General features: G+C 37.6%; 1 protein-coding gene across 15 annotated transcripts in view; it reads right to left on the reverse strand.

The window, feature by feature from the left end:
- Nucleotides 1–22275, reverse strand: part of BLTP1 (bridge-like lipid transfer protein family member 1) — a 125057-nt gene that overhangs the window by 67435 nt on the left and 35347 nt on the right. For 14 of the 15 annotated variants that reach the window (XM_055700563.1, XM_055700573.1, XM_055700631.1 and 11 more), the window contains exons 16-31: nt 22159–22256; nt 20935–21113; nt 20670–20776; nt 18396–18604; nt 15000–15227; nt 14287–14424; nt 11734–11910; nt 9209–9337; nt 8184–8303; nt 5781–6058; nt 4787–5037; nt 4053–4311; nt 2793–3636; nt 1861–1931; nt 1204–1377; nt 772–892 (exon numbers count right to left, since the gene is read on the reverse strand). In XM_055700563.1, the coding sequence (XP_055556538.1) occupies nt 772–892; nt 1204–1377; nt 1861–1931; nt 2793–3636; nt 4053–4311; nt 4787–5037; nt 5781–6058; nt 8184–8303; nt 9209–9337; nt 11734–11910; nt 14287–14424; nt 15000–15227; nt 18396–18604; nt 20670–20776; nt 20935–21113; nt 22159–22256 (3383 nt within the window). The remainder of the gene's footprint in view (nt 1–771; nt 893–1203; nt 1378–1860; nt 1932–2792; nt 3637–4052; nt 4312–4786; nt 5038–5780; nt 6059–8183; nt 8304–9208; nt 9338–11733; nt 11911–14286; nt 14425–14999; nt 15228–18395; nt 18605–20669; nt 20777–20934; nt 21114–22158; nt 22257–22275) is intronic. The other variant, XM_055700580.1, reaches the window with a different exon arrangement.

Here is a 22275-nt window from a genome sequence, read left to right on the forward strand (position 1 = left end):
GTACCATGATTTCTAGAACGAGGACTGTAGCACTTACTGATAAGGTAGGTCTAGATCCATAAGTGTAGCAGTGTCACTCTGCAAGAAACTTCCTAATGACCACATTTCAGCTGAAAGTTTGAGTTCTACATATATAACTTACATAGAACAACTTATTATGAAGTAAATAGCTTCCATTACACTGTGAAGTCTAGGAAATCATAAAATACAGATATGGTCATTAACTTGGAAAGAAAGAACTAATTATGTAGAACTACCATACAATTCTTGTCAAGGTAAATCAATTCTTTTAAGGTATCAGATGAACTGCAAAAAAAACACCAAACCCAAACATGTACTTTCACAGGTCTAGTCTGAACTTTCTTCTACGTCACAGAGACTATCTCCCTAACTACTGTAAAATAGTAAACAATGTATTGTTCTTATGAATATAATACATTCTGTTCTTAGAGATTACTATAATTGATATTCTTATGTATGATCTCATGCAAATTACTGTAGCTGCTGACTAGACTTTCCAAAACAGAAAAACTTCACTTCAGTCATGTAAGAGATTTCTGGTCACTGAAACATTTCAGCTGTAAATGTAACATGTAACAGCTGATTGTAAAAATGCATCTACATTAGGCACAAATTAAAAAACAAATATGTATTCCTTATAGCATGTAGGTCCTATATCTCAAAACACTTCAGTTAAAATGTTTTCTATGTAAAATATAGAAAACTATATTCTTTCAAATCTTTGCACGTTTTTCTTGTTCCCTTTCTTACGTTTTCTGAGAAGCTTGTTTTGCTGTTCTGTACAGCATCTCGAAGAACTTTGCAGTGCAGATCATCAACGATTGCAGCTGGGTGTCGAGAACTAGCACAATGCACCATTGCTTCTATATACCTGCGAGAGCAAACAAGCCCACAACAGACCATTTAAACTGCCAGTTTCACATGACACCATAAATAATGTTTAATTAACACTACAGAGAAAAAAATTAAGCGCTGACAGATATAAAGGCCAGGTCAGCGTAACATTCTTCCAGCTTCTCCATGGGAAATGCGGAATTACATTCACTGGGTACAAAACCCTACTGTTCCATCAATCATATTCAATCCTTCTACCTAAACCTTTGCTGAACAAAACAGCTTTGATTTTAGACAATTTTTAGCATAATCAATTAACACTGCAGTAGTAAGTGTAAAAATAATTACCTGTCCAGTGCCTCTGCTACAAGTGGAGTCAGAACTACATCTACAGTCCCTTTTACTTCCACTATCGCCGTTGTCCGTGTCTGGAAGACAGGATGATCCAAAGTCCATTCTTCTGTTATTGTTTCATCATCTGTATTTTCTGCAGACTTCTTTTCCAAAGGAGTATAAGGTGTACTAAACAAGTTAAACACATATGAATAATCCAGGTTTGTAAAAGAAATACAGAAGTGTCCTGGTATCATTTTAATTCTTAATAAATTACATATAATGGCACGTTTCCTCTACTGCATAGGAAGCACGCAAAGAGAATCCCAGGGCAAGGCCCAGCCCTTCCCTAGATTCAAGTTCAGCTTTTGGCAATGCAATGGACACTTGCTATAAGCACCTTCCAAATTAATTTAAATTAAGTTGCAATTCGTAATCTTGAAAAAGTACGAGTAAAATCATTTAATGCTTTCACGGTGTACTTTCTTTTTGATGAAAACCAAACATTTTAGAAGAGAGTATTCTATTATATAATAGGTCTGTACTGAAAGCTACAGCTACAAATCAAATTTTAGAAGTGCTAGAAAGAGGCAAAATATTTAACAGGAGTATCAGGAAAATCCTGTTCTCTAAAAAAAATATGCTAATAACGTTATGCAGTATTCCACTTACTTAGATGTTGATCCTGTAAGCTGCATGCCTCTGTCCAGTAATGAATTAGCTGTGAGACCCTGTTTAACAATCTAAGATAAAATGCACAGAAATTTATTACATTCGTTACATTCCTTCTATGTATGAAAAAAAATACCCAAGGAATCTTCAAATAAAGATTCTCCTTATAGTTTTTTTCTTAAAAGAATCTCTCATACGCAGATTCTCCTATCTAGTATATAAAAACTCACAGGTTTATTTTTTTAAACTACTTGAGAGATGAGATTGCAAAGTTTTTACACAAACAGTGCTTAAAAAAAAACCCAAACTTCAAATACTAATGTACAAAAGGCTTGCACAAACACAAAGCTTTTGCTGCAAAGTACTAACAAATTAAATTCCAGAGCTTAGACACCTATTTTCTATTAAGAAATTTCCATGATTTTTCATGTATTTCATTTCAGCGCCTTAAGCATGTATGCTCATATCACATACATCATGAGGCAGAAAAAAAGCCCAAACATCTACAAAAATCATTTGCTAAATCCCAGTTTCAATTTTACTTTGAAATAAAGCATTTACAGCCTAGATTATACTTTATCAGCATAAAAGGTACTACTCCTGAAGTTCCATGTAACATATATTTTAAAGAAAACTCGTATAAATATCCTTCAGCTGCATATCATTTAATAGGCAGCATTTTTAAGTACAATTATGACCATTTGGAACACACACCTTATCCACAGAATTCTAACTCCATCTTTTCTTTTCCACAACCTCTCAGACACACAGCCCATGATCTCAAGTCAGAAATCCAAGCTATTCCTTAACTAAAAGCAAGTGAAGTTTCACGTTTCTCACAGCTTTATTTACACAACAGGTGTACTAAGAATTTTTAACTTCCTTTAAATTCTTTTTCCTTTCTCTACTCCTTCTTCCTCCATCTTCCGTACCTTAAAAGTTGGGACAGAAAGTTGCTCAAATGATGACGAACTTTCTTCGCTTGTTGGCGTGTCAAGGTCTAAAGGGCGATGTAATGAGGATTTTGAAGTTCTTTTGTTAGTTGGATGCTTTACTGACCAGTTAATCACCTGGAACTGTGTAAGGTAATTTTGGTAACATGCCATTACAGGCTGTTGGGAAGTTATTTGCTCACGTTCCACAGTCTTCTCAGATTCCATAATATACATGTTCTCAACATGCTCATCATCTCCTCCCAGAGCCGAAACAAATGAAGCCTGTGAGGGATGAGTCTTAATTGGCAATGTTTTAACATCTTGATTAATTTCTCCATGCATTGTGCTTGTTAAGGGCCCTTCCACACTGTGATAAATAGACCCTCTACTATATTCAATTTTCTGAGCTTGCTTTTTTCTCTTCTTCCTCCCCGGATATGTTCCTGGACCTTCATCACTACTTACTGGCTCAAACTCTTCTGCTGCAGAAAAATAAGCTTCACTATCAGCCATGGACATACTGGAATCCATGGAGCGATACTGGTGAAATGAGTTTGAATCTGCAGATGGAGTATATGGAAAAGAACCAAAGCTCCTCCTCTGCTTAGGGGAGTCCAAGACATTCTCATCACTGCGAGACACATCGCTGCTGAACTGCACACCGACTGGAACAGGCTGTTTGTCTCCATAGAAAGCTGCTGTGAGGCTCTTGGTGCTCCCAAGCCGGGTAGAGCACACGGACGCCTGTCGTTTCAGTGGAGACCTCAGGGGAGACTGACCAACAGGCCGTTCCTGGTTCCCAGGGGATGCAGGGCTGCCCTCTGCACCCTCAGCTGCAACGCTGGAAACAAAAATTAAAGGTTCATTAGCTTATTTTATTATTAATGCTCCTCTTTTTACATTACAGAAGTTGTCAAATGCTTCAGCAGTTCTGTGACTTTCTATTAGCATAGCAGTTATTTTCATAATGCTGATTACATACTAAATCCTGCCACTTGTTAGTCCACTTGCCTACATACAGAGGATGTAAACCCAAACATTGATGGCAAGGGCTTTGTCTTACATGCTGGATCTTCTACCCAGATCTAGTGATCAACCGCTATCAGGGATCCAAATACGCATTCAAACTAGGAAATGCATTTCAGCAGTACCATTAGGAAAGAACCGACACTTCATAAATTGCTAAAAATAGGGTTTTTTCTGTCACAGCATGTTCAAGAATCGCATTACACTTTTACTTGGACAGGAAGTACTAACCTTCCATGACCATCTTCCCTTTTTGCTCCAGACAGGAACTCCTTCTGTCCCAAGTGGTCCTCAGTAGCTGACGACGGGCTGTCCTTCTCACCTGCGAGCAAGGGGAGCGCAGCGCTAGAACTACTCGTTTCCTCTGAAGACGATGAGGAGCTATGGGAACGTAATGGCACTTGTAGGCTTAGGTGTTGTGCTTTTCTTTCTATTTCTATACCCATAGACCTGCAATCCCAATCTTTTCGTTTTACACCATTTGCTTTACCTAGGGTCAGAAAGAGAAAAGAAAAATCAATCATCTGATAATACAACTGCAATTGTCTCTTCCCTGCCCACTGAAACAGAAATCCTCATTAAATGAAAGCCCTAGTTTTGAAACGCATACATATACTAGCATGAAGTACTAACAAAAAATTAATAACAACGTAGCAGCAAAACATCAGATTATCTTGGTAGGCTGCTTTCTATATAATCAGAAGAGATGCAAATCAAAAACCTTCTTTTTACTGAGAAAGGAGCTGCACCTTAATATAAAAATTTAGCACATGAAAGCTTGCTTGCTACTTTCAAGCTACTGTCTGCTCTTAGAAGGGCCCATGCCACTACAAGACCACTTGAACAAGAACGCAACAAGTAGTACTCATTAATCATAATCAGAAAGACTACAAATATTAACGTGCAGTAAAGAAACTGTACTTTTGGGCAAAATAGAGTAAAATTACAGCACAATGCATTCTCACCATCCAAAATTTTAGGAATCTCCTTGGTAATTATCCATTCTCCTGGCTGCAGTAAAGACTGCCCATAAAACATATCAGATTCTGCACTTGTACTTGAGAAAGCAGAGCTGCTTGAAGGTGTCAGTTCCTCAAGTTTGAAAAAATCTAGTCCTGTTAACGTGCCACCAAAGAATCGACAACCACCAAGACAGCCACATTTGTTCTTGCTTCTTTTATTCCTCAAATTGTCATCAGGCCACAAAAACCACAACCTATACAAAGGCAGAAAACCAGAAAACAAAACAAAACCACGATCACATCAGCCTTGGTACATTTAAATTCAGTGAAAACAAGATTAAAAGATACCCGTCTTACATGTAAGCTCCTATTTCACCTGGCATGAAGGGAGTAAGTAAGATTTGTATCTGAAACACAGACGTCAAACATAAAATGAAGGATTAGCCCCAGAATGGAGCAAGTCACAAACGTATATGCAGTGCTCAGGCAACAAGGCTCAGGCACAGATTATGTCCACTTGCCACGACACAGGCTAACAGTAACACCTTCTCTCTGCATGGAGGCAAGCACTGCTGAAACTCTCCTCACTGGTGTGTGTTGCTTATGGCAGAGGCAACTGCTCTTTGGGGACGCACACAAATCACAGTTACACCAGGCCTGCTCATCAGCTGACTCAGAACTCTTTTGAGTCTGTTTTCAGTCCAGTCTGAGAAGAAAGGACAAATTCAATTCCCTTCTCTCCCTGATCTTCATTTTGGGGGATAAGGGAAGGCAGACAGAACCAAAATCATACAGTTTTATATAGGCCAAGCACATTCAAGTCACCAACCCCACAGCTAAGCATTCAACATACTTTAAGAAAACTACAAGAAATTATATAAGCTATGTAAGCAAAAAACTTCTCCAAAGAAAAAAACAAAGTTCCACCTTCAGAGGAGTGTATTAACTTATACCCCCTCCCAAATTCAAATGCATCTCCTTCAATCGTAACTCTCACCTCTTAGTTCGGTTATCATGAGTTTCTAAGAAATGTCTCTGCACTTCATGTTTAGAAGGATGATCTGCAGCTAAAGCAATGTCAGCAGTGATGAGCCCCAAGTTGACAGAGCCAGCTTCTAGCCAGTATGCCCTCCTTAGTATCGGCTGAAGACCAGTTCTGCAGTTGTTCACCTGCTCAACGTATTGTCTCAGTTGAAAGTCTTGAATAGCAGCACTTACACCTTCTCCAACAGACTGGTTGTGGAGGTTGCAGTTTGCAATACGTATAGCACCCATCTGCAAACACGATTTAAAACATCAACTCTGATTAATCATGAGTGAAACAAAGAAAGGGTAGCCTTAAACCAGTTAACACACCACCTACTACATCCCAGCAAGATCTCAGTACAATATTCTCTCCAAAAAAAAGACAGAGGACCAGTTTTATATGCAAGCATGCACATAAACACAAAAGGCAGCAAGCTCAGAAATTAGTTTCAGCCAGTTTTTCAACAACATAAATTAAATCTCTACTTGGGAGTCTACATTTGTAAAGGGATCAAAAAATTGGAGATGTTGTAACGAACCTTTAAAAAAAATAAATCATTACTAAATTCTTTACCTAAACTCAAAAAAATCTGAAACTTTCAAAATCGGATATATGATTTGATAGGATACATGTAATTCTATGTCCTTAGACTAAAACATTGATTATACACTTGGAATACAAAACTGTATTAATAAATACCTCAGTAAGACAACCATGTTAAACACTGCAAAACTCAAGAAATTCCAGATCCTAAACCTTAACTGACATCCACATTAATTACATTATAGCAACATTTATATGATCACACTATTTCTTGCCTTGGTGTAACTCCAATGTGAAGTACTTTTGGCAAGCCAAACAGGAGGCTGCCCCTCTCCTATGAAAAGCACAGTACCTGCAGGAGCCAACCCTCTCCAAAGGCGAACCAGAAGTTCTTGCTTTACCCCCCGTCTTAGCTGTGGAAACCGGTCACTGTACAACTAACCCACCTGCCCATACCGTAGGGATCCTCCCTGACACTGGCATACACTAATAAAAGATGACATAGCCCTGCCACAGATGCTTAGTCTTCAGATGTCAAACAATCTGAAAACATCGGACCATGTTTCCTGCACAGCTTGGGTCCTCTCCAAAAAGTCCCCATGAAGTACCTGAAACTTCAGATCGAGTCTTGAAACTTTTCATAGCGAGGAGGCGGCAAGCTGAAAAAGAACTCAGCCATGGAAGAGCTACCCACAGCGTTAATATTAAATTATTACTTCTCATCTCTGTCAAGGACTATAAAGGAGCACTGGAAACCTTTTTTTTTGGGGTTGTTTTGTTTTTTTAAATTCAAATGAAACACATTCAGGATATAATTTACTAGAGTGGTTCAGGTTATTAAGCTGCCTTTGAAAATACTGCCATTCATATTTATGCCTGCAAACACAGTTAATATTTGTGATGGTGCTTTTTAATATTGGACTCAAAAGGAATTGGAGACTCAAGCATATTTATTTTTTTTTTTATTGCCACAAGGTAGCAAGCCATTCAAATGACAAAGATACCATGCCATTAAAAGTGTCTAAAATAATTACCACCTTCCTTCCATTAGATCCTTGCTCATAATGTGAAGCTGCCCCCAAAGCCTTATATGTTAAGTCTACCTTTTAAAACCAAATTTATTATTGGACAGCATAACTACTAGTTACTTATACCAGCACAGCACTTTTCTCCTTTTCTGTTGTTGCCATAACTCGAGAGTCTCTTAAATTACATTTTGCTACATTGAGTAAATTATTCCAGTTTTCTCCTGTATGACAGGATAATGAGGAGAATATCAGCTCTTCTCTGCCCATCCTTTTCTGAACACTGGATACACCATGCAGTATTTCAGATTCAGTCAGTGACACTAACACTCTTCTCATCTCCACCAAAGATATATATTAATTCAAACAGCTGTACCACATAAAACAATCATGAGTTATCAAGCACTGACTTGTATGCAATCCATAACAATCATTTCAAGTGGCTGAGTTACTAACTCACAGCACAAGTTCTTATTAGCTGTCACATATAGGCACCAAGATTTATATTGCCCAGACTTTTCTTAAATTTTTTACACCAGTCCTGCAGCTTTCACTCTTATTTTGGCAGGCATCCACTCCTCCTTACCATCTTCCAAGATCATTAATGGAATTACCAGGCAGAAGCTAAAGTAACCTACTCCCGGCCCAGTCCAAGCCAACCATTTATCACTTGAAGTTTCAGAAATTCTGCTTAGTCCATTGCATGTAAGCAAATAATAAATTCAGGTAGCTATTCTATCAAAAAATACAAAGAACTCTATTGACAAATAAGTATTTTAATCGCTGTTAAAAGAAATATTTTTACCTTTATATTCGTGGCACAGCCATGTTCTACCACATACAGGTCTGCTCCATCCATAGCTAAGCGTGTCATAGTGTACTTTAAGTCATCAGATGTTGGGCATGGCCCCGGAACACAGTTCATCTGAAGAAAGAAAAAAAGAAAAAAAGTTTTAAACCTACATTAGGAGTTTTACTTCAATTTGTGCTTATCCTTTTATTTATGTTCTGTTTAACTGAGCCCTAAAACTAGAGCAATAAAAAGGTCACTTATTCTACACTACCAACATAAGTATGAGATGGGGTGTTTCTGTGCTGAGGTTCATTTTCATTAGTGCATGTTTAATTCTTCTGTCCAGCCACATCACAGGACCCAGCTGGCTCTCCTGGCTTCCACCAGCAAAAGGCAAATCAAATCTCCTAATAGAGAACATCACAAAAACTGGAACAAAACAAGAAGGATGTGGAGAGATGAAATCCAGGATCCATACTTAACATAGGGCAACCCTCTCTTGGTCTTGAAGTGATCATGCACGGGGATTCCAGGAGATAAGCACCAAAAGCAGAATCCACAATGACATGATAGTTTAGTAAAAGTCCCATTTTTTTAAATAAAGGGCACAGAAGCTATAAGCTGTCTGCTCGCACCAAAGCGCTGCTTCATTAACAGAGGATACGGGATGAAAAAGTACCATGGCCATGTGCCAGGAGCACAAGGGGAAGCACGACTTTTGTCTCTGAAAGGACACTGGAGTATGCCCTTTGGCTCTTAATTGCCACCATGGAGGTAAGAAACTAGACCTGACTTCTGTGGATACTGTTTCCCAAAATAATTCACAGAGCACAAAACCACTCTGCATATCCACAGGAAAATCCAGAGAGAATCGCTTTTATTTCTAAAACATAATTAGCTATAATGTATCAAAGGGAACATCCAATCTGACTATATAACCATATACTCCATGTCTTGATAACTTTAAGGCTGGATTTCTACACTGTTCAAAGAACTTGGGCAAATACAGCAAGCAATTCAGGTGGATGAAAGGTTACCTTAGAGTCACAAAACCGACGATCAATTCCATGCTGGCATATTATTACAGATTTTGGCCTTTCCAGTTCAAACTCCCGGCACACCACATGGAATACAAAGCTCTGCCCCCATTCCAGAAGACATGCAAGCTGTGAGCAAGTAACAACACGGTGTCTAACAGTAAGTACACAAAATTAACTTTCAGCATTCGACAGAGAAATAAAAGAACATCACGAAAGGCTGGGAGGTGAGCAAGAATAAAAAAAAAAAACCAAAAGTAACATCCTGGCTGCATTACCTTGCTTACACAGAGTCTATTTCCTGTTGCTTAAGTTTGATTTTTATTTTTGTATGCATCACAACATGCAAGTCTCTGCAGTAATTCATGGAAAACACTGTGACATTCAACGATTTCCTAAATTATTTCTTAATATAAGGAAACAGCTTTTAATATTACAGTCAACTGAGAACTTAATTTTAAAGACAGAGATCCCCTTATTTTACCTCAAAAAATACCTCAAAATATTCTATCACCATTCAGAATTTAAACGTCAGACCTCCTTATAGATAAGTAACAAAGTTACATTTAGAAAGCATAGGAGAAAGTTGGCTAAACAGAACACTGATGAATCTCACTAGACCTGGCAATTAGCCTGCTGTTGGTTTAAGTCTTTTATATAATTAGCTCATTCATAAAGGAAATGATTCATGACTGCCTGTCTCTATTACGAGAGGGAAATGGGTTTTCTTTGGTTAGCCAAAGGAAAGGGCACTTAAAATCAGCAGTAATTTAAATGGAATTTAATACAGTTATGACTGTTCCACACAAAATCTCTCCTCCTCCCTTTAGCGTTGTCCCTTCACAAATTCTTGCAATACATCACACTACTGGAGGGAAAAAAAAAAAAAAAAACAGTCAATGAACCTGAAACAGCAAATTCAAGTTCTGCTCCATAACAGTGCTGACAACAAAAAATAAAAGAAAATAGAAATCCTGTATGAAGCATACAATTGGGAATGGCTTCGTAGGGGAAGAAAATCCTTAAGTTGCATCAAGCATTTAGAATGTTCTCTAACCTTAGAGTACTTTGAATCAATTAGTAGGTTTAATTTTGAAGCATAGAGCAGTAGAGCAAATACTACAGCTTATTTAAATCAGTGGCAGCATTCTGGGAAATAGCACCACAAAAGTCTGCATATGTAACATGAAATGTATCTGGAACCTATTCTTTAGATTTAATGTAGTTGCTTGTATGCCTTATTTTGATTTTATTTATTGCAGAAGTCTCCTAATGAAACACACATTTAATCCTAGAAAATAATGCCAATTTTTAGAGGAGTAAGAGGATGTAGAACTGGTTTTTTTTTAAATAAATAAACTAAACCGTAACTACTACATCGAATTTATGTACTTTTTTCACATCTCCGAATACACTCACAAAGCAACCTTTTTTAAAGGTCTGGCAGCCCACGTCAGAAATAAGTGATCTGCCTATTGTATACTTGGAGCTGTTATTATATCTAGGAGAATAAAAGTAACATAAATGGCAAAACTACAAGGAGTTAGTGCTAAGACTGACCTAAGAAAATCCAGTACTGTGAAAGCAAACTATGTTCCAGTCGGACCAAGCATCACAATTTATGCAGTGAGCAGGATCACTGAGCTACTGGCTACTCCCCTGCTGAGGCCTGCCCATACTACAGTCCACCAAATTCTCTCATCTGCCTCCTGCTTTAAAACATGGCTTTGTCCATGGCTTTCTATGGAAAGCCAGAACTTTATTCGCAAGCTAAATTCTTGCCAGATCCTCAACTTGATATCCTTACTGCTGGCAGCATACCATGCCCACATATCTCCAAGTACTTAACCTCGGAGGGATATCAAATTGCCTTTCAGACTGCAATCACTACTGAATACTTCTTTTGTCTTCCCAGAAAGTTAACCAGCAGGGGTAATGAACCTGCACCTCCAGAAGTCAGAATCACAAACCAAAAGTAACCTCAGAGACAGCTAAGTCATCGCATACTTGAACCTTCTGAACAGATTTTCCTTTCTCCTCTTCAACACATTACGTAGTTCATAGCTGAAGCATCCCCAAACACCTGCTCTTTTTACAGAAGTACCATTTACTCTGTGATTAAACCACTTTAAGTTCATGTAGATACCGTGGATGCCCATCCAGTCGGTATCAGAGTACATTAACATACACAGATGTAACATACATGTGTTTACATGTAGTGACAACAGTACTCACTACTGATCTGTAGTGCTCTGCTACCATCACCCTTTCAAAATGCTCAAATAACACTAGACAGACACCCTGTTACACCTAAGATTTAAAATTAGTATCAGATTCAGCTCATTTGACATCTCCTACCCATTTATAGAAATGGTTAGATTCTCAAACTAAAAATTAAGTTTACTTCAGGCACAGATGCATCCAAATTCAGCTGAGATCACGTACTTTCCAAAAATCCATGCTACGCTGGTTTTACAAGAAAGAAGAAAGGTAATACTTCAAAGCAAATAGTTTGCAGATGGTACCTGTGGTGCTGTAACTTTGGCTGTAAGACTTCCAGCCTGTACATCTATCAACCACGCATACTCTAAAGTATCACTTCCCAGAGGCAGACCTTCTGCTGAAAACATTGCGTGAGCACGCAGCTGCAGACCCGACAGGCTGATGTGACCCTCTCGAAGAACTTCATCCACCGCAGGTCGCTGTTAAGGACAAGTAAGTTAAAGCTAATATTTGCAAAGAATACATCAATAGGAAGTGCAAAAACTGTGTAGCCAGAGATGCTTCGTTATGCATTCATCTGCACCTCTTAAATGCTATTGACTTCTGTACAGCTAGACAGTTCCAAGACCTCTCAGCATAACCCATGTGACAACCTACATGCAAATCTAATAGGAGGAGAGGCAAGTTTATCTAACTCGTTTGTTTTCATTTCTAGCAACCATTGTCAACCGCCTTCCCTTGGTGAATGCCACACAGCAGCATCCAGACACCATCTGTTAAATATTACTGCAATAAAATACAAAGAATAGAAGAGCATGTTTAACAATGGAAGTGACCAAGAGGTTAAAAAACACAACTTATGAAGGTTTGCTGCTACCAGAAAGCTGCCACATTATTAAAAATTTTTTAAAAAAAAGAACCCAAACAACAAACAGAGGCTGTCTTTGAAGTTGCACTTTTCACTAAAGTATTTTTTGGCTACCTAAAGCAAAGCTACTTGTTTGCAGATTGAAAAGTATTACATCTGAATTTTCCTAAGGAATGTTACTCCACCAGCCAGAGAAAAATGGAGAAAGCAAAACCAGCACAAGCACACACTAGCAGCTTGTGACCGCATGGAGGCAAGCAGTGGATTAGCCAGTAAATCAACAGCAAATCTTCTCTTCCATTCAACTCGTTATTTTGCCTGGTTTGTTTTCCACTGCCAGCAAACCCTTTGGAGTTGCTTAATGAAGAAGAAACACCTACTCTTTTGATATCAACGGTGACCTATGTCTCGATTCAGAAGCTATTTCAAAATGATACGAACAGGACATACAGTACTTGCCCAGCTAGGCTCAGGGACAATTCCTGTTCTGTATACATTAGCACCATGAACTTCTCACTTTAAGGTTGAGCTAGGAAGTACTAAACAGCAGTTTTGAGATACATAATATGAATAAAGGGTCTTAAACAGCTATTTAAATACTTGGATTCCTCATAGGATAAACAAAACAAACAAACCAACCAACCTACCACAAAAAGTAACACACAAAAACCTCCTAGCAGATTTAGATAACATAACTTGAAATTCATAGGATGCAATTTTTCATTACATATAAGTTGTATGTTCAAAGTGTAATTCTCATCAGCTTCAACTGCACCTTCTGACAGCTTCATTCAATTGAAAAACAATCCAGATACTTAGCTCCTGACAAAGGCTATGAGGAAAATGGAATTTTGTCTTCCACCATGCTGTGAGTACATCCTATTTCTGCAGCTCTCTCAAAAGACAGCTCTATTAATCCCACGTACATTATGCATCTGCAATTCCTGCAACTTCACACCATCACTTTCTTCAGATTGCTATGAAAGACAATTGCAGTGTTGCAACCAAAACCCAAGACATTCAGATTCTACATTCTCATCAGGGATTTCTTCTTCACTAATCAGAGCTCAACAGAATAACATCTCAAAAATATGAGGAGTAACCTAGAACCTCTCAAGATGTCATTTAACTTTTTGCCATCAAGGAAGTTCATTATTTCTTCCAATTCCTTTATCTATTTGTCAGGCCACAGTCAGTGTTTACACTTAAGGTACTTTTTAGCTTGTGGCACACTGGATCCAAATTTGGAAAGACTAAACAAGCATCAACCAACTCCTTTCATTAGCTTACTGACATGAGAGTTAAAAAATAAAAAATAGGGTGACATCTTCATTTGTACACAGTATTCCAGTTTTCAAACACTTGAATGTGCATAAGATGAAAAATAATTTCAGTAATATTTCATGCAGGCTATTGGCAGCAATGTATTTCAGGACACAGGGATTGAAAACAATATAATCTGTAAGGCACACTCCTATACCATAGTGCTTTTAACATAGTGCAACTAACATGTGCATAAACAAAATACAGACTCCAACTATTCACTAACCTCACTGAATCAAGTCAACTTGTTGTGTTAACAAATGCCAGTTTTAAAATCCTCACCGAGCTAAATTCATCCACATCGGCAATTTTTACAAGTTTACTAAAATCAAAGTAGTATACAGCCAGCTGACAAGCCACAAAAAACACTTAATTTAATCTCATTAAGTACTTTCTGAAACACGGCTAATGACTCCCCCACCACAGGAAGACTGTATGTCCTAAATAGTATTCGGACTGTAAGATACAGATCCAACTCTGTGATGTAGTCTAATAAAAGCCATAGAGCATGTGTGAAAGCTGCAGTCGTTCTATTTACTAACACATATATTGTTTCAAAACTATATGCTTAAAAAAGTGAAATATCCAGCCACTGCACAAAATTTACATGTGTCAGTATTTACAGTATCTTTTAAAACCAAACATATAAAAAATAGTTTACTACCTGATAGTTGTCATTCAGAAACAAATTCACTGGAGACAGAACAAGCTGAAGCATTGTTTCCCTAAATCCTTTCTTCATCTCAAAACACAACCTTTCCAGGAAAGCTGTAGGGCACTCGGGACCATCTGGACTGCAATGCTAAAATAAAAATTCAACACATCTGTTTCAGAAACTAAAAATACACAGCATGGTTGATATTGTAAGATTAGAAGCAAACCTGTGAGTAGGAAGTACGCTAATTTACCTCCACGTAGATGCTCAACAAGAAGCCTGTGCAGCTTCAAAAACCTTTCAGCTGTTACACAAACAGCAATTCAAACCCATTTGGGTGAACCCAATTTTTTATTTGGAATCTTACTTGAATTTCTGGAAATCCCTCAGAACGCAGCTATACAGAGCAGAATGCACCACTAGAAGACAGTTTTGCTAATCAGCAGAGAGGTCGTAATGTTCAATCAAAAATGTTATCACACAAATCAAGTTCTTTGAGTAGAAATCGTACAAAAAGTTATCCAGTTCTGCCTCCCAGATAAGCAAAATAAATCATATCTCAACTTGTCTTAGATAGCCACAGTTTTAGTAGAGAGTATACATACATTTTGGTTCAGTACCACCCTAACTTAATGTTCCAGGGAGTTAAATTTAACTCCAGATTATGAAACTAGGAAAAAAAAATTATGAAGGAAAGTATTTTAAGATTCTAATGTACTTACCACGGGTAATCGCCCATGCACTTTGTACAAATTAACAAGCACAGTGATATCCCACGGGCGTAAGGTAAGAGGGTGAACCGGCTTGACTGAACTTTCATTTTCCTTTTTGTCATTTTCCACCCCAACAGCTGTCCACCCAGAGCTTGAAGATGTTGACAGTGACAAAACAGGGCTTGAAATAACTTCTTCAAAATCAGTGTACATGTCATCTTCTCCGAAATAATTCTCCTAGGTAAAAGAATTGTCATGAACATATGGAAAACAATTTAAGAATATACAGATAACATAACAAAACACAAACCCAATCTTCTTCTGCAGTTAGTCCTCCCTAAAATAAGCAGTATAGCTACAAGCTATAGCTGAAGAAACTCATATGCTTTTATTTTATGAAAAATGGATACCTTAGGTGAGAAAACTTAGGCCATGTGCTTTGCAGGAAAAGAGGGGGCACTCTGTAGTTCTCAAAGTACAGGTATCCTAGATGCATGCAATAAAAATAACTATTCTGAAGCACTACTAATGATATTTTTAGATAGATTTTGTGCTTTTAAAAAGAGAGAACTTTAAGAGTAAGAACACAAAACAGATTCTGCAGGAAGTCACTCTCATCCAAACTACCAAAACTTGTCATCAGCAGATTTCAGTCTTAAACATGCCTCTAAGATATTAGTTCATAAACATTTCCTCCCTCGGGTCTAAAACCCACCCTGTTTCTAAGCCACCCTGCCTCAACTGTATAAGACCAATGTAATTTTGCCAGATCCTACTAGGAAACAGAAAATACGTTACTAATTTTGTGAGGAAGGGGGGGGATTAATTTCCTGTGGTTTATTTATTACATGCATCAGAATCAGATTTCTGATGATATGTCACCTCTTCCCCACCTTAAAATACATTTTTTTAAAAAAAGGCTAGATTCTCAAGAAGAATATTCTGAAAGGTGCAGGTGATATTTTCTTGTTAATTCAGCATGTGGGAAGTGTTGGGGACCAAGCCTTCTGTGGAACGAAATCCTTTCTGACCGAAGAGGTTACAACACAGGCACAAACGTTGCTCCTTCATTCATTTTTAGAAAGTATGTCACTCCCTTGGCCCTTCATGTCAACAGAAATATTCCAACTGTTACGAACTCCACTGGCAATTTGTGGGATGCAGACAAATGAGTACTAGACACAAGATTCAAGTGAAACAGATTTGAATCTCTCTAGGTTCTTGCTCCCTCTTTCCCTTTTCTGTGCCTCATTTGCTTTCCAAAACTTCTTTGTTCCTTCCTGAGCACAGGTCTGCAGCACAAGCAAGCAAAGAGGAGTGTGCAACAAAAACCACGCAGGCAACTGCAACATACCTGCATCCACAAAGGTCTGCAGAAAAGGCAGGCTTGTTATCAGCCTTGAAATAATGACACCTGCAGACATGTAATTTTACCATCTTGTACTGAGTCTCTGAAGTATTTCTGGTGTTAGCGTGTATGAATTAAGCACTGCTCTGTGGCCGAACCAAAACACCCTCAGAAGTTAAGCAAAGTTAATGTGCTTTGCTTTTTAGCAAAGGCAAAAGATAAAGGTCAGTGCTACAATGCAGACCTTGAAATACTTTTTATAAGGCAGACCCAGCAGAGGGTGCCAAGAATCCCAGTAACTTACTCCTGGTACCTTCTGCTGGGAATGCAAAGACCTATATAAACCATTCATTCCCAGCCTGTAAGCCCTTCGCTAAGAAACACAATGCACTACAGCAAAAAAACTACCTCCCAAGCATAGAAGGCTTTACAAATGAAGCTTTCACGAGGGCATGGACAATGCCTGTCTAGGAATCTCTCCTGCATGTATTAAAAGAGATCAATGAAAACTGAAAACAATTCAACCTCAAATCAGGAAAACAAGCATAAAAACCCACCCCCTAGATATCTATTAAGATACACTGCCAGCAGAGCTGGACAAAAAAAGATGTAAACACAGTTAAAAAAATACTAAAAAAAGAACAATAAATGCACATTTTCAAAAATAAGATAGTTATCTAACTTTTCTCTTGAGATTTGGAAGATAAAAGCTAGATTTAATCTGAGAAATCGGCACCTAAAAGCATTAAATCATCACAGGCTCAAGGAATCTAACACAGCACTGTTTACATACACCTCCAGGGCAAAGAGCACTGCGGAAGTGCTGCCTGGCTTGGAAAGAACCATCTTATGAATTTATGGGCTCCAAAAGAGGAGCTCAATAAACAATTGAAACATGGCTGCATTTCCTCTGTATCAGAAGAAATAAAGTCTTCAAGATGTGACACTGGTCTAATTTTAATCCTATTCATTTTAGTGGCAACATGAAAAAATAAGGAGCTTATTTGCAAGTCCTATCATCTACAAAAACTTAATATTTTCTGCTATTCATTGCCTAGGTGCAATACCTTATAAAAATACATTACTGTTACAGCATGAGTCCTGATAATCATCATCTCTCTCAGAGAATTCCTCATCCTCTGACCCAAAATGAAAGCCTCCAGAAGCATAACCTTAGCTTACATCTGCGCACGTAAACAAAAAACAAAACCCCCAAACAAACAAAAAACAAAACAAAAACTCCCACCAAATAAATACCCCAACCACAAAAATCCAATCAAACCCAAAGTATTTCACTGTTAGTCAAATAGAGGCAACATGTTCAATTGTCTCCGCTTTTGTCACAACAAGGCAGCATGAGGGAGGTAGAAAGAAATTAAATTGTTTTCAGCCCCCTGAAGATCAGTAACGGAAGAGAACACAACATAAGCAACACCAACAAACATTTAACAGAGCAACATCAAGAAAAAGATGAAAAATTCCTCTTAATATTGATTGAAGTAGCTTTTTAAATTCAACTTATTCTCATGTCCTTCCCCCTTCCCCTCCATGATCCTAACTCCAGAAATTTCACATTACCTAATAAAAACAAACAAACCATTAAGACACTCTGCAGAACTTAAAATGCACTAAAAGCATGGATTATGACATATCTCTGTATAAAAATGTTTGTTAATATCAGCTCTAGTCATAATAATGGATTTTTTTTTGGTTTTTTGGTGTCCCCCCCCTTTTTTTTTTTCACTACTGCAAAAGTCAAAGAAGAAATTTTCTGCACATGGAGTGCAAAACATACACTGTTCCTTGAAAGAAAATTATGCCAATATGCATCTACATATATATATACACACACACATAGGAAGTCTTTTCATAAGCCTATGCCAACTGAATTCATCCCAGCTACCACCAAATGAAATAATTCCAAACTAGTACTTACAGAAAGTTTTCACCTAAATCCACGTAATCTGCAGAATTCTGATTTTCCATTTCAAACAAATTATTTCCCTTTTCTACCCATGGACACCCATGATTTTTACAGCTTGTGTTCCTATGCCCACCTTTATGGAGAGAAAGGCTTTCAGCAGGGGTCCATACAGGGTTATCTGGGAATCCGGGGAGAGCTCCAGTTCCACATGAAGCTTATCCGGGGGCAGCTCGGAGGGATCAAGGGGAAGACGGGCTGAAGCTGTGGGAGATGAAATCACACTGTCAGCCGTCTTCTGCGATGGCCTTAGCACTGACAACATGGTTTCTTCCATTTCTGACACTTTGGAGCAAAACAAAGAAGAGAAGAGGTTTTGATTACAAGTTAGGCTCCTGATGGACAAAATTCTGCAAATATGAATGTGTATTCGATATACAACTTTTTGCAGCTTTCTCATTTGGATTGTACAATTACGCTGACATGTCTATGTTACAGACAGAACTGGTTTCTCATATCTAGTAACTACGGAAGATGGGAAAATATAGAATATTTTAGTCAATGTTAAATATGCAAGAGGAAAAATAATTCTTCGCGTTCTGAAAAAAAATTCAATTTCCTTATCTTGCTTTTCAAGTTAAACAAAGAGATGCTTTCATTTCAGTGTAGCAGATTTCCCAAAACACACAGTTATTGCAGAAAAAACAAAAGTGAATAAACAGGAAAGATGCAAAAGTCGTATTAAAAACCTATTCTGAACCAGTAGCTCTTTAGGCCAAAATTTCTTCTCAAACAACTCAATTACTCTAGTCACAAAACAGTTTGGAAATTCAAGTCTTATTTTTTATCCCTTCTTTTTATTTGGAGATAGGGAGAAGAAAGCACTTTGTCTTTTTTAAGTGAAGAAAGGCAACAAGAAGGAAGTGAGTAACTGCAAGTGCTTCGGAGATGTAAAGCGCTTGCTGGGAAATAAAGAACTCTATGAGAAAACCACACAAAATTGATGCTCCGGATGGAGAAAGATTTCAGGTGCCAGTTTAACTGGAAGAACCAGTGCATACAGAACTACAGTGAATACACACCTGTAGCTGGAAAACCTTCAAGGCTTTAACTTACCGTTATTGTCTACAATGCTCGCTCAGTGCTTGCATTATGTTTTATTTTATAAATACGCTAAATGCTGCAGTGAGATGACCACTTTTTTGTAAGCTGCATCTCTTGTAATGCAACATATTTGTTTCTTACAGACTTAGAAGAGTTCCATTGATTGACCCAAAACAAAATGCAAATGTTGATGCTGTAACAAACACATTCTACCAGCAGCACAGAAGTGAGCTGGACTGTTCTGGATTACTCACTGAAGGAAGCTGCAGATGAAACTACCTGGGTATGTAGAAACTTTCAAATGCAGGTTAAATTGCTACAATTACAAGTAAATGTTTTCAGCTTTGAAGTATGCACATTTGACACAAGCTGACAGTCTCACAAGAGCACTTAATGAACATCTGCAAGATGAATCTTATTTTTTCTGCTTCATCCTCTAAAATTTCAGTTCTTTGAGATTTGAATTGTTGGAACTCAAAACCTAAAAATGCTATTCAGCATGTCTTCCAACACCTGCTGATCGAGGCCCATTCGAATTAGCCCTCATTATTCTTCTAATACCTCTCCTTCATCAGTTCTTCCAGCATCTCAACCTGAAAGACTTCTATGCAACCTCATAACTTCCCAAACACCTCCCTCTGCATTTAAAAAAACTTACTTCTGTCTCTGTGTTTAAGTATTTTATAACTTTTTTTGCAAGCACATACTTACAGAATATTTCTTACTTAGAAATACTGTTTAGACATTTAAAATATTTTATCTTTAGAACTCAGTGTTAGACTGAACAGTCTAACACATGTATCTGATGGCCACAGCTCACTTCAACAGTGCCAACTACAATGAAATCTCAAGTTTCATATCCATAAGGGTAAGACAGAGTTATTATATCTCAGATATAGTGTACTTGAACATATCAATCATAAGACAACATCCAAAGGAGAAAAGCTTGAAATGGTAAATAATATGATACCATCAAAAATTACTTCACATTTAATATACAAAGTGATATTTTGTATTATGCAACAACCCACTTAAGAGATCCACTTTGTTAAGGACAAGGAGAAGTGGATCACAGACAGTATCCTCTTTTTACATGGGGAACTGGGACACACTCTGAAATTTGCATCACGAAACATTGTCAGTTTTTAAATCAAACCTGGTGCATTCTAAAGACTAGCATTCTCCCATGTGACATGTAGTAGTAGTTCAGTCCAAAACTCATTTCTGCAAATTTAAGCAGTTTGATCCAACAAAGTCACAGCAGTTCCTGAAATGAAACATGCTAACAAGAACAAGTGACACTTACAGGATTGTTTTAACTGCTCATCTGCCTTCTGAGGATAAATCGGGTGCCAAGAGTAGTCAATTGTAAACACAACACTCGGGACTGTCCAGCATTCAACCCATCCAGCCCTTTCAAAAAGAAACATCACACTTTAAATTAAAGTAGAACAGTTTCATTAAATATCTTCCTCAAACATATGAGGTTGCTTTCATCACAAACAAAGTAAGTAAATATGAAAAGCCAGTATCAAGACATATATATATACATATATCACAATAAAACTCACTCTTCTTGAGTAATGTTCCTCCATTTGGGTTTGCCTGTTTTTTGACCACTTTGACATTCAGCAGAAATACAAGATTCGGGACTTATTTTATTAGGCTGACAATCTTTCACCAGCATAAAAAGGGAGTATTTACTAGGATGACAATCTGGTAGATACAAATGAAGATCAACATCTTCTCCCTAAAAATCAAGCATTAGTAACAGAAAAGTTAATTTACATTCACATTATGCATAATGCTCATGTTATTTGCATGTTCATATGCGCCATCACCTTCCCTTTACAAGCAAAGTGAGGCAAGAAATCTCAGTTTTCACGTGATTGCTGGCCACAGCACTCCCTGTTTCCTAGTGCAATGCCAAGAGCTCTGTAGTTCTGAACAGTTACAAGTTCAGTAACTTGCACATAATAACACACCATAGCAATCTGTAAAACACAGGGGCATGGTTTTTAGTGACTACTGCTCTTCCGTTGTTCAAGCCATATACAACCAAAAGTTAAGTGACAGGCCCAAGGCTATCTTACATCTCAACTAAAACATACTTTTAAAAAAATTAATTAGATAAAACATTGCTTTCTTTGCTATCAAATTGCAGAAAATTACCAACATCACCATCAACTAGTTTTTTTATTTTTAGCAGCAGTAAATTGTTTCTATTTTAGGGAAGATAAGTAGTACACTCTTTCAAAGAATTAACTGTGTCTGCTAAAAACACTTTATCATCTTTATTTATTCTACAGAAACTCCTAAAAAAAATCTGGAAGATGGCTTTCCAAAATGGTTGGGGGTACTCACTCCAGTATCTGATCTTTACCTTTGAACACACATTAGAATTCCACATTTTCTAAATAAATGGGAACAGACTTCCAAGCGATAAAATACATACACAGACACACAGAGCATAAGCATATATAGTAAATACACATACTAAATGTGTGTCTATATGTATGTATGAAGCATATGTGCATATATATTTCTAAAATGTATTTTTAAATGTGTGTGTATATATATATGTATATGTAAGTTAGAACAGCCTATGATTGGATGCTTCATATAAGCAACAGAAACCATTCACCTCTGGGTTGCTTAAAGAAAAATTTCTATGAACAGGAAGTGAGAGTTATTTTTCTTTCAGGAAAGAGTTTATTCAAAATTTCCTAACTGAAAAAGGTAGGAAAACTATCTCACATTTAGAAGACAAAAGGGGCAAGGAGGGAAGAACTTACCCTTAAAGAGAATCTAGTATTGCATACGGTTGGAACAAAGTCAGTGAACGGCAGAGAGAAAACAATATTCAATGTTTCTCCACAAGCTGCTAGATAAACTGGGAGAGAAGAGGCAAA

Source organism: Falco cherrug, chromosome 1 (genome assembly GCF_023634085.1).
Source record: "Falco cherrug isolate bFalChe1 chromosome 1, bFalChe1.pri, whole genome shotgun sequence".
NCBI lineage: Eukaryota > Metazoa > Chordata > Aves > Falconiformes > Falconidae > Falco > Falco cherrug.